The sequence below is a fragment of the Heterodontus francisci genome, chromosome 7, assembly GCF_036365525.1.
Source record: "Heterodontus francisci isolate sHetFra1 chromosome 7, sHetFra1.hap1, whole genome shotgun sequence".
Lineage (NCBI taxonomy): Eukaryota > Metazoa > Chordata > Chondrichthyes > Heterodontiformes > Heterodontidae > Heterodontus > Heterodontus francisci.
The window spans coordinates 91,248,831-91,262,478 of NC_090377.1; the positions used below are offsets into that span (position 1 = coordinate 91,248,831).

A 13,648-nucleotide genomic window follows, 5' to 3' on the forward strand; every position below is an offset into this window, starting at 1 on the left:
GCAGCATGCGGTAGATAGAGATAAGCGATCCCACAACCTACAAATCAGATCTAAGCTCTGCATCCTGCCACATTCAGTCATGAATAGTGGTGGACAATTAAACAACTAACAGGAGGAGGAGGCTCCACAAATATCCCCATCCTCAACGATGGGGGAGCCCAGCACATCGGTGCAAAAGACAAGGCTGGAGCATTTGCAACCACCTTCAGCCAGAAGTGCCAAGTGAATGATTCATCTTGGCCTCCTCCTGAAGTCCCAGCATCACAGATGCCAGTCTTCAGCCAATTCAGTTCACTCCACGTGATATCAACAAACGGCTGAAGACACTGGATACTGCAAAGGCTATGGGCCCTGACAACATTCCGGCATTAGTACTGAAGACTTGTGCTGCAGAACTAGCCACACCCCTAGCCAAGCTACAACACTGGCATCTACCCAAAAATTTGGAAAATTGCCAGCTATGTCCTGTACACAAAAAGCAGGACAAATCCAACCTGGCCAATTACTGGCTCATCAGTCTACTCTCGATCATCAGTAAAGTGATGGAAGATGTCATTGACAGTGCTATCAAGCAGCACTTACTCAACAATAACCTGCTCACTGATGCTCAGTTTGGGTTCTGCCAGCTCCTGACGTCATTACAGCCTTGGTCCAAACATGGACAAAAGAGCTGAACTCCAGAGGTGAGGTGAGAGTGACTGCCCTTGACATCAAGGTAGCATTTGACCGAGTGTGGCATCAAGGAGCCCTAGCAAAACTGGAGTCAATGGGGATCAGGGGAAAAACTCTCCACTGGTTGGAGTCACACTTAGCACAAAGGAAGATGGTTGTGGTTGTTGGAGGTCAAACATCTCAGTCCCAGGACATTATTGCAGGAGTTCCTCAGGGCAGTGTCAAAGGCCCAACCATCTTCAGCTGCTTCATCAATGACCTTCCCTTCTATATAAGGTCAAAAGTAGGGGTGTTCGCTGATAATTGCACAATTTTTAGCACCATTCATGATTCCTCAGATACTGAAGCAGTCTGTATCCACATGCAGTAAGATCTGGACAACATTCAATTTTGGGCTGATAAGAGGCAAGTTACATTCATGCCACACAAGTACCAGGCAATGACCATCTCCAACAAGAGGGAATCTAACCATCTCCCCTAGACATTCAATGGCATTACCATCACTGAATCCCCCATTGTCAACATCCTGGGGTTTACCATTGACCAGAAACTGAACTGCACCAGCCATATAAGTACTGTGGCTACAAGAGCAGGGCTGGGAATTCTGTGGCGAGTAACTCACCTCCTGACTCCCCAAAGCCTGTTCACCATCCACAAGACACCAGTCAGGAGTATGATGGAATATCTCCACTTGCCTGGATGAGTGCAGTTCCAGCAACACTCAGGCAGTTCTAAACCATCCAGGACAAAGCAGCCTGCTTGATTGGCACCCCATCCACCACCTTCAACATTCACTCCCTCCATCACCGACGCACAGTGGCAACAGTGTGTACCATCTACAAGATGCACTGTAGCAACTTTACAAGGCTCCTTCGACAGCACCTTCCAAACTTTTCTTCTATTCTTTCTTGGGATGAGAGTTTCATTGGCAATTTGTTGCCCATCCCTAATGCCCTTGACAGCTGAGTGGCTTGCTGAGCCATTTCAGAGGTCAGTTAAAAGTCAACCACATTGCTGTGGGTCCGAAGTCACATGTAGGCCTGACCAGATAAAGACGGCAGATTTCCTTCCCTACAGGAAATTAGTGTACCAGACGGGTTTTTACGACAGTCGATGATAATTTCATGGCACCATTACTGAGACTAGCTTTCAATTCCAGATTTTTATTAAAAAATTGAATTTAAATTCCATCGTAGTGGGACTTGAACCCATGTTCCCAGGACATCAGCCTGGACCTCTGGATTACTAGCTCAGTAATATTACCACACGCCACCGTCTTCTCCCAGCCCGCAACCTCTACCACCTAGAAGGTCAAGGACAGCAGATGCATGGGAACACAGCCTGCAAGTTCCCTTCCAAGCCACACACCATCCTGACTTGAAACCAAATCGCCGTTCCTTCACTGTCGCTGGGTCAAAATCCTGGAACTCCCTTCCCAACAGCACTGTGGGTGAAACTACACCACATGGATCGCAGCGGTTCAAGAAGGCAGCTCACCACCACCTTCTCAAGGGCAATTAGGGATAGGCAATAAATGCTGGCCTAGCCAGCGATACCCACATCCCGTGAAAAAATTTTTAAAACTTACCGAACGTATGCTCTGTCATTGGACACTGCATTCTGCTATTTTATTACAAAGAAAGAGGAGTCAACCTTGGCTACTTCAAAAGATGAGAAAATACTGTCCTTATGAAACAGGATAAAATGGTGTCGATCTGATTTAAAATGAACAGGGAGAAGTCCTTTCAGACTTTGTCAGGCTTCTCTTGGAAACAGATGGGCTGTAATGGCCTCCCATAACTAACTACCAGTCTGCTTTGCAATTAGCCCTTTGGCATCTTCTTCCTTATCCTGTTAAAGAAAGTAAGAACTTCATTTATATGATGGGCTGGATTTCACCAGCCCTCCGAGGATGGGCTGGGAGGCCGGGGGTGGTGGTAGGGGGGTGGGAGGCCCGTAGAATGGTGAGGGAATTCATGAGTGGTGCCCGATGTCTCCTGCTGCCATGCCATTTTACCAGTGGCGGGGAAGGTGGAGGATAGCCCTCCCGCCAAGAGGCCAATTGAGCCATTAATATGGCCAATTAAGGGCCTCTTTTCCCTCCTCCGCCACTGGCATTTTACCAGTGGTGGGTGGGCTCTCTGCTGCGTGGGGAGACCATATGGTAAGCCCTGGCCTCCTCCTTCCAGTCTTGGGGTGGGGGGAGGGCATCCTGTTCAGGCACTGTGACACACAGAGGGGCCCCCTGGCAGCAATGGCTGCCCCCATAGGAACCCACCCCCCACCCTTGCCTGTGCCTACCTGACTGGACCCTGCGCCCCCAGATCCCACTTACCTGGTTGGGAGGGCAGTCTACCTCCATGGCGTCTTCTCTTCTAGGCGCAGTGGCCACTTCCTGGTGGTGCTGCCGAGCTGCTAGCCCTTCAATTGGCCGGCAGCTCCTGGGGGCTGGCGGCCATACTTTAAAGGGATGGGAGTCCTGACGACAACAAATTATTTCCCGATGGCCAAAAAATGCAGCTGAGGGTCTCACAAACAGCCAAGGCAGTGTTGCCACAAGCTTTTGGGCCTTTTGTCAGGCCCCTCCCCCATCGATAGAATTCCTGCCAGTGTTTTTCACAACCCCAGGACATGCCAAAGCATTTTACAGTAAATGAAGTCCTTTTGAGGTATATTCACTTACTCCTCCAATCCCAGGTCATTGTTGATATCAATGATGAATGACATGGAAAACACAGTTTTTCCAACTTTCGCATGGAAATATGGCAGTGGTCCAATTCAAGGATCAGAAGTAACAATTGAGCACCCCAAAAGCTTACTTGATAAGATAACATCCAAATATTGGTTTGTGCATGTTTATAAATATGGTGAGGTTGAGTAAGTGGGTTTACCAGAGGGGATATAAGCCACAGGTACAGTGCAGATCCCTTGCCTGTCACGCATCAGTCCAGGCCTCCCTTGTTCATTTGGAAAATAGAGGTAATGCCAAGCTCCCTTTGCTTTTGCTGTCTTGGTTTCCTGGTGAAATGAATTGATGGGCCTTCTGTCACCTCTTGAATATAGAATTCACCTCATAGCAGTTAATTCCTGTCAAGCATTTGGTGGTGTCTGTGAGTGCAGGGATCAGGTTGGAATTGATAGGGAGATGGTCATTCCTTGGAAAATAGGCACCTTTCTTCAGACAATATGACCTGCTGTATCTTGGGATATGTTTCCCTGTGTGTGTATGGATAAATAAAAAATGTTTCAGCTGTCATTGTTTTATAAGGCATTTTAATAAAAGTACTTTAACTTTACACACTGGGAAAATACACCCCTTGGATAGCTTAACCTCTGATCCAGATCTGACAGAAAATAATATTTTCAATATGTTCCTCAATTGAGGAAAGCATGATTTGTTTCTGTGCAAAAAAATTCAAAAAACATATTCCTGTGTTGAAAACAATGAATAAATCTGTAACAAGTATTTTTCTCTGCACTTTCACTATGTACATAAGCAATATTTTGAGACCATGAAGAAAACCCTTCAGATCATAATGCAGTAAAAGAACTTACAAAAAACGATATTTATTGAGTTTACAAACAGTGCCACTTTTGTATGATTTACACCATGAATAAAATAAATCCTAGTTTCCTTATTGTATAATAGTAGTTCATATCCATAAGGACTTTATAACTATTACTTCTAGAAAATCTCCCTGCTCACTGATTTACAATAGCTTGTATAATTAGGGAAGGGATAGCTAGTTCATTCAGGAACATATACCAACATATGATCATTACATGAGCAACTATATTTTGGGAGCCCTTTATCATTGAATCAGAACTCAGACTATAATTAACTTAAATTGCTTCAAATGAAAAATATATCCAGTTTTTATGTAAACAGCCATCATTATCTCCTTATACTGAGCAAGCAACATCTGTGTTCTGCAGCTTCTTTCTGAAGAAGCTTAATGCTTCCAACTTTATTTTTAATGTGCATCAGAGATTCAAGGAACAGATGACTGAAGATAAAAGTCATAAATGAAACTAATAGTTGCACATTAGCCAATGACCACACATAGATATGATTTATAATTTATTTACTTCATGTAAATGTTATTGTTTTAGTTTCTGAGCATAACTCATTTTGATATTTAAACAAGTCTTTTCCAACTGTGTTGGTGACTTAAGGGCAATGCCCATTTCCACAGTAATGCCACAGCCATAGCCATAGTAATGGCACCCCTGGAGCAAGTAAGTACAAAGTGCCTTGGGTCAATTAGTCTCATAATCACTTATAATGTGCCAGGCTAATGGAAGTGTGTATGATATTGATGTTGCCACTGAATCCAAAGATGGACAAGCTTTGATAGTTTACACCAGCGTGTTCAGCTTTTTCAGGAATCAGCCTTGTATTGCAAACTTCTCCTTCAAACAATTCAGTCGCACGTAGCTGTTTCAAAATAGATGAATTATGTACTTTCTATGTAACGAGTATAGATAAACATGCTTTTGCACACGTAGACAAGCTGTGTCCTGTATGTAAATAGTGGCAGGATTTGCATGGTGTAACAGGTTGCCCTTTATCTTTTCTTTCTAGGTGATTGCGTATAGATATCCAGTTTCCAAAATGTCTGAATTTTTGACTGCGCTCGTCCATGCTTCAGAAAAATCTGCAAACATTGCTCGTGCCTGCAAGCAAGAGGAGACGCTCTTTCAGCTGTTGGTACAGGAAAAAAAGGGGGATGAGAAAAATAAGAAATTTGTTAGTGATTTCAAAACACTAGCAGATGTATTGGTTCAAGAAGTAATCAAACATGACATTGGAAAGAAAGTAAGTACCGTGAACTAAAAAAATTAATTAAAAGACATTTGTTCAGAATGCTGTCTGTCCTATCTGGAAACAGTTAATTTGAATCTGGACTGTTATGATGTAGCAGCTATTCTGATTCTGGGTTAGTGGACTGAATTTTTGTACTTTTTCTTATGAAAACAGAACCAGTTAAAATGTTTGGATAGTAAGCCTTTTATACTGATTAATTGCTTCATGACATTAAGGACATCATAGCATTGAAATAAATACACCAGGTCTCTCTCAGCCATAGTGATTAGCACTGGAATTTTGGGATTAAGTGGGATTAATTTTGTTCGTACCATTTTACACTAGAACAATGGGGCACATTCTAGATTTTGCCTGTTAAGGGCGGTGCTCAATTTGAAGTCCTTCCTTCCTTTCCCATTAAATCTGGTGATATTAGCAGCATTACTATTTGAGGGGATGGGCAGGCAAAAGGAATACCAGAATAGTGTGGGGTGACTTTCTTTTTTTCTCCTTTATTCTGGAAATTACCTCTCCATAGTGGCATGACTGAAAGCTCAGCATGCGAAGTTTGTTATATGAACCCCATCCAACTGTTCTATAGCACGGAGCATTAGGAACTCGGGGTACTGTGAATATATGCCAGCAGCCACACTCTGCACTAATAACTGAACAATGGTCTTCAGGCATTATCATTATATTCCAGAAAAGAACCTAAAGATTATGCAGGACAAAGTGTCACAGCTCTCACCATTTCAACAATTGTCTTTACATGCTGAAGGAGGCTAGTGTTACAGTCTTGATGTACCCAATACATCAATTGTGCACCATGCTTGGGTACTTTTCAGAGTGCAGTGGGATAGTGGGATGAAGGTCCACATCTATAAACACAGTGGCACTAGAAACCTGTGGCCCGGTAGCTTGGTATTTATGTCGCAGTTGTACCTGACCATGAACTCTGCTCCCTTAGAGAGGGGAAAAAATTACATTTGCTGTCTGGTCAGCAATCCAGGCTGCTGTCTTGGCTTGGACTCTCCAAGTGGACCCAACAACTGCCATTGGACCATCCAGTTTCACCACCTATACCTGTGCTCACCCTGCAGCAGGCCCCTCTGAGGGACAAGGTCACGGGAACTCCAGAGTTAGGAGCCCCTGCCTCTCGCTCACCTTCCTTCTTTAAATCAATGACTATGTATAGGGTCAGTGGATTCGCCTCCCCTAACAAACCAATAGGTTTCTCGGCCCAAGTGAATTTCCATTCTTGGCTGGCCGGTCAGGGTAGAAACTTAATATGACTGATTTCCAAGTTGCAGGCTAAACTATTAGTAAAGAAAAATTAATGCAGTGGTAAAGATGCAAAATGTATCAAATTGGGCAGAGTATGACATTATCCTGTACTTTTGTGTTCCTTCAGTGATTTGAAAGATGTGAATTCAGTTATTGATTACTCTTAAACTGGACACATTTATTTGATTAATTCTTGTGCTCATGCAAGCAAGGCTGTTAGCATTCAGGAATGGAAGACTTTTTCACTACAGACAGCATGTATCAGCATCAATCACAGTCAGGTCAAGGGTAACAGTAGCTACAGAATCAGGCTGCCATTGTTCTATTCCAAAATTTGCTTCAGTCCAACCTTGGGAAGTTAAATATATATACTGGATGTTTTTGAAGGTTGTAGTGAATCTCTCATGATGCTGAATGCTCCCAGAAAGTCAAAGAAGTAGAAATTTGTCCTCATTGTGCCCCATTTTTACTGGTATTGGTCGTAAAATAGGGCTGCTTCCTGTACTCAAAGGCACCTGGAGCAGAATTTTCAATCCCCGTTGGAGGTGAGAAGGCCCAAAAATTGGTATCGGAGAACGGCGTGCCAAGTTGCCGGCATGTTCCTGCCTCCGCTTCCAGTCGGCTTGCAAGCCCCCCCCACTAAGGCCAGAACATAGCCAGGGAATGGAGCAGCCTCCTGGCAGCAGACTGGGGGTAGGGGGGTGGGGGTGGTGGTGGTGGCCAGTGCCTGTGCTCAATCCCACTAGCGACCACCCCCTGCACCTGGCATGGCAGTCGGGCTGCACTACGTCCACTGGCCATCTAATGGAGGGATTGTTCCTCCACGATGATATCCTGGCAGCTGTGACCTTTTTAATGTGAAAAGTTTTAAACCTGTTCAGAGGACATCACCATCGTGAGGCACCCGCACTGTCTTACCTGCAACGGCAGCTCCCACTTCAGACGGTGGGGCTGCCAATGTGTCATTGCTTGATTGGATGCCGAGCCCATGCCCAGGCCACTAATTTGCCATCCCTACAAAAATCAAATTGGGCGTTTGACACCAATGTGACACTGGGTTGGGACACGGAAATTCATCCAACGTTGGAGTCCCGAACCCAGAACAAACTTCTGCGCCTAGAATACATCCAATGCTATATTGGCCATGGACTATTTTCAGATGTTCTGGGCAGCTACCTTAAACAGGTGTCAGGCCCCTGGCATATGCTAATGAGGGGACTTACACCTGTTTAAGGACCCCTCAGCAAAATCTGTCAGCTGTGAGTTCTCTACAGGTTTTGGTGGGATTGCTGCGGTCTAACGTGCAGCCACCACTGTGTCCTCAGTACCTTGCTCTACGGCAGCGAGGCCTGGACAACGTATGCCAGCCAAGAGCGACGTCTCAATTCATTCCATCTTCGCTGCCTTCGGAGAATACTTGGCATCAGGTGGCAGGACTATATCTCCAACACAGAAGTCCTTGAAGCGGCCAACATCCCCAGCTTATACACACTACTGAGTCAGCGGCGCTTGAGATGGCTTGGCCATGTGAGCCGCATGGAAGATGGCAGGATCCCCAAAGACACATTGTACAGCGAGCTCGCCACTGGTATCAGACCCACCGGCCGTCCATGTCTCCGTTATAAAGACGTCTGCAAACGCGACATGAAATCGTGTGACATTGATCACAAGTCGTGGGAGTCAGTTGCCAGCATTCGCCAGAGCTGGCGGGCAGCCATAAAGACAGGGCTAAATTGTGGCGAGTCGAAGAGACTTAGTAGTTGGCAGGAAAAAAGACAGAGGCGCAAGGGGAGAGCCAACTGTGCAACAGCCCCAACAAACAAATTTCTCTGCAGCACCTGTGGAAGAGCCTGTCACTCCAGAATTGGCCTTTATAGCCACTCCAGGCGCTGCTTCACAAACCACTGACCACCTCCAGGCGCGTATCCATTGTCTCTCGAGATAAGGAGGCCCAAAAGAACGTGCAGCCACCACTGGTTTTTTTGCTTACCTTCATGTGAAACTGTGAGGAGCACTCCTGCTCCTCTCTGCTCTTCTCAGTTCCACACCACTCCTGAGGGACACTGTCAACCAACAATTGCTCTCCTCCTGTCTTTGTCTTCCCTTTCCAGGCCTCACCTTAGGGCCACTGCCGGCGAAGCAAGCGGGTCAAATTGGATCGGATCACCTGTTGTAACACAAGAGGCAGCTCCCCACAATTTTTAATAATGAGGCCCGAGGCTCAATATCAACCAAACCTTGGGCCTTCTGGTTTGGATGCATGCCGGTTTTAAAAAAATGAGCATGATACCATGTAATGCACAAGGATTATTCTGCTGCCAAGATAGGCCAGTATGAACCCTTTAAGGCTACAAACTTGGATTGCTGTATATAGCACAACCTGGGGTCAATTAAAAGGCAATTCTCTTTATTTGTTTGTAAATATCCAAATGCTTCCCAAGGCCAGAAAAAGCAGCTTTCCCTTATATAGATTTGACACTTTGAACTGTGGTGTCAAAAGTGTGATGGGCACACATCAGGTACAAGACTATTTTGGAATATAGAGGTGTCATTTTCTTTTTTCCCTCCAAAGTTATATCTTAGTAATATGTCTCTTTACATGTTGCCAAAGCAATCACCTTTAACAATCAATTATTCAGTTTCCAGGGCTGGAAGATCACATCTTTGGTGAAGAATCAAATCAATTCACTAATAGTCTGGGTAAGTAAGATTAAAAAGTTTTAACACAAAAAAATCAGAATCTTTAGTTACAGCATCAAACTAGGTGGATTATTTCACCAACTAGCTAAATTTGGCGGTGCGCAGTGTGACTAATAGGCATCCCTAGGTCTGCTCATCAACAGTTTTACACCATCTATCATTTGCAATTGCAAAAGTAAATCCAAGAAAGAACTTGCTGCAAAAATAATGGTGAGTGAATGATGCCATTCCTTATTAATACGTAAATCAGCCAGCAACCTGTGGTGAGGAAGAGATGCTCCATTAATTGCAAATTGCCCCACGTTGCTGGACAATTTGCACCATTCTGCTGTTAGCTTCACGAAGATAGCATTTCACCCTTAACATTGTTGCATTTGCACATTAATTGTACACTAACTTCACCACAGAAAGTTAAGCCCAATAGTTAATAGCTTCAGTACCCTTTCAATAAGATGATAATTGTTAATGACTTCTGATCATCCACTCTTGCCCAGAAAGTGATAATTATAAGAATGGACTCTCATTTCTTCAGATCGTGAATTGTTGTTGAGGATTTTAAAAATGTAAAATTTTCAAATAATTTTTTTTCTCTCTTAATCCAATCTTTCTTTTCCTGTTCCTGATTTGACATTGAATTTACCCTCCTGAGAGTCATAGAGAGATACAGCACTGAAACAGGCCCTTCGGCCCATCGGATCTGTGCTGACCATCAACCACCCATTTATACTAATGCTGCATTAATCCCAAATTCCCTACCACATCCCCACAATTCTCCTACCATCTACCTACACTAGGGGCAATTTATAATGGCCAATTTACCTATCAACCTGCAAGTCTTTGGCTGTGGGAGGAAACTGGAGCACCCAGCGAAAACCCACGCAGTCACAGGGAGAACTTGCAAACTCCGCACAGGCAGTACCCAGAATTGAACCTGGGTCGCTGGAGCTGTGAAGCTAACCACTGCACCACTGTGCCGCCCATCTCAGTCCTTCCTCTGTTATTTCTCCATCTTTAAATCTCATTGATTAAGGAGATACACTGTTTGCCCTGTTGTTCACCAGGGTCTCAGATGCCCTGTTACCCTTGTGTGTTATAAGCTCGCATGGCCAGCAACATTGTGGGCAAATGTTTTGTGGCGAAGGGTGCAGGAATAATTCTAACTAATAGGGCACATCGTGAGATGCCACACTGCAGCAAGATCTGGGCCAGGGAATTTAGCAATTCCACAAAATGTGAAAAATGTGAAAAAGGATGTGCTTAAAGGTCTGTGGTTTCTGGTTTACAGTTAATTAAATTATACATACTTATTTCTTTTCACAAGTTCAAGTGAGCAGGATTTTTTTCTGTAAATTATGTAAATGTTTATAATGTTTAAAGTAAAACAACAGTTGCAAACAAGTAATGCAATCAAAAATCCTGAACTAAAATTTCTTCTCAAAAACATTCAACAAGAACCATTTTCTTTCTGTGGCCTGCACGAATGCCAAGTTCGTCTCTTTCAGCAGTACTTAATAATTAAGAAGTTCTCATCGAGCGTATTGTTACTTGACCCCAAGATTCTGCTGCACAAACAAAGGAAGGTTGTAAGCTGCGTCACCTGATTGCAGTATGTATGACTGGGATTTGTCTTTGTGAAATCAGCATCAGGATCTCAGCATCACTGCAATACAAAGGTTATGGACTAACTGAGAAGATGCAAATTCTTTGCCAGTGATAGGTTTATTCATCATCATACATGCGAAACATATGGAATTAATAGGCCATCACTATGAGTACAAAATTGAAAAAGGAATTTCTTAATTATAGTTTTAAAATATAATTATATATAACATTTAGTATAAGTGATGTTTGGGAGGATCCTGTAATACTGAAATTAATTGACGATATTGTAAACCTCATGTAAAAGCTTTATGTCTTTTATTCATTTACATGTGCCAGTGTTTTGAACAGTGTATGTCAATGCTGTCCCACTATTTTTTGGAGTCTCAACAAATTCTCTATCAATGATCCTATGTTGACAATAGCTGAGGTGTGGTTTGTCAGAGCTTATGCGCAGGTCAAGGACAACACTGGTGCAAGCTTGATGTTCTGCTCTCTTTCTGGCAGTTCTACTGGCACACACCATCCTGACTTGGAACTATATCGCCGTTCCTTCACTGTCGCTGGGTCAAAATCTTGGAACTCCCTTCCTAACAGCACTGTGGGTGTACCTACCCCATATGGACTGCAGCAGTTCAAGAAGGCATCTCACCACCACCTTCTCAAGGGCAATTAGGGATGGGCAATAAATGCTGGCCTGGCCAGTGACGCCCACATCTACATAAACAAATAAAAAAAAGCCTAGTGATGTAATACACCCCAATAACTTAAAAGACTATATCTACTGAGTAGCTGAGCCGTACTAACTGTCCTGAAGTTAGTTGATTCACAGCAGGAACAGCACAGAGAAACCAGAATTAGCCTCAACACCCCTGGATTAGTGACAAGAGGAATCACTCTGGATTCCTCCTCCTGAATGCTTTCCTGCAGCCCTGCGAGCTGTGTGTGGATGATTGTTGGATGAAGGCAGGATTAGGGTTGACTAGGAAGCCCTCTGCAGTTGACTAGCCTCTTACAGGAAAGGCCCAAACTTGACTAGTGGTCACTTGGGTCAGTTATCAGAGAGCGACTGGTGTGTATGGAATCTTATCCCAAGAGAAGAGAGGAGGAAAGAAAGAACACTGTGTAGAAAAAGTAAATATTGTCATAGGCTGGTTTTATTTCTTCCATCAGTAAAAGATTTTGGCTGGAATTTAACATTATGGCTGTGGCCCCGCCCACCAGCTGAAAATTCAGGGCGATCAGGCCTGAAAGCCATGCTGCTATTGTGCATGGCCCAGGCCCTTTATTGGCTTCGGTCAAGCCGTCCGACCCTCTGAGGCAGGCAGTCTCACCTCCAAGAGCTGCCAGCCAATCAGAGGGTTGGCAGCTCCTCAGACCCAGCAGTGGCCACTGAGAGCGGTGGCCACTGCTGGGACTGCACCCAGCATGAAGAGGAATGGTGGACTTTGCCTTTCAAAAAGGTAAGTGGGGTTCGGGCTTCGCCAGGGACAATTGGCTGACCCCGGCGAGGGGGGGTCAGAGTCGGAAAGCAGGGCAGTGGGGTTAGTTTTAGTGGGGGTGGCCCATGCTGCTGGGGTCGGGGGGAGTCTCCGTGGCGCACAGGGTGTCCAATCAGTAGGGCCCCCCCAGCCCACATGGAGGCCACGAGACTTTACTGGGCAGCCTTCTCAGGTGCTGAAGTGCCCTTCTGCTGCTGGTAAAATAACAGTGGCAATGGGTAGAGGCCCTTAAGTGACAATTAATTGGCCACTTAAGGGCCTCATGTGGTCTGGGGTAGATGGGCTGTTTGCCACCTCCCCCACTGCTGGTAAAATAGCAGCGGGGGAGAGTAGGTGACGGGCAAGGCAACCTCACGTCCCACACAATTTAATGCCCTCCCCCCACCTCCTTGACCGCTTCGGAGGTGGGGGACGTTAAATTCCAGCAGTTCGTTTCCTGGATTACAGGGGATGATGGTAGCATAATGGTAATGTCGCTGGATTTGTAATCCAGGGGCCCAGGATAATGCCCTGGGGACACAAGTTCAAATCCCACCATTGCAGCTGATGGAATTTAAATTTAATTAATTAATTTAAAAATCTGGATTGAAAGCTAGTCTCAGTAATGGTGCCCTGAAACAATTATTGATTGTTGTAAAAACCTATCTGGTTCACTAATGTTTGTTAGGGTAGGAAATCTGCCGTCCTCACCGAGTCTGGCCTACCTGTGACTTCAGACCCACAGCAATGTGGTTGACTCTTAAATGCCCTCTGAAATAGCCTAGCAAGCCACTCAGTTGTCAAGGGCATTTAGGGATGGGCAACAAATGCTGGTCTTGCCAGTGACACCCACATCCCATGAACGAATAAAAAAAACTGCGGTCATGATCATCAGGAAATGACTCCAACATGACATTTTTGAAGCTAAGTTTAATAAAAGTCACGTTTTATCTAAAATGTTGCTCTTGCAGGCAGTTGAAGAAATTAGAAAATCATAAAGGCCGTTTGGCAGATGCATACTTGAATTTAAATTAGAGTCACTGGTTAGAGGCGGGTTAGGATTTAGGACAGCAGTAGATTTACAATTGCAGAATTTTCAGCAATC

The 13,648-nt window shown here is 44.6% G+C and overlaps 1 protein-coding gene across 2 annotated transcripts in view; it reads left to right on the forward strand.

The window, feature by feature from the left end:
* LOC137372142 (inositol polyphosphate 1-phosphatase-like) overlaps window positions 1-13,648 on the forward strand; it is a 67,154-nt gene that overhangs the window by 18,898 nt on the left and 34,608 nt on the right. Inside the window, exons 2-3 of one of the 2 annotated variants that reach the window (XM_068035637.1) lie at window positions 5,258-5,491; window positions 9,403-9,463. In XM_068035637.1, coding sequence (XP_067891738.1) covers window positions 5,288-5,491; window positions 9,403-9,463 — 265 coding nt within the window. In that variant the 5' untranslated portion in view covers window positions 5,258-5,287. Of the gene's footprint in view, window positions 1-5,257; window positions 5,492-9,402; window positions 9,464-13,648 lie in introns of those variants that run through there. The other variant, XM_068035638.1, reaches the window with a different exon arrangement.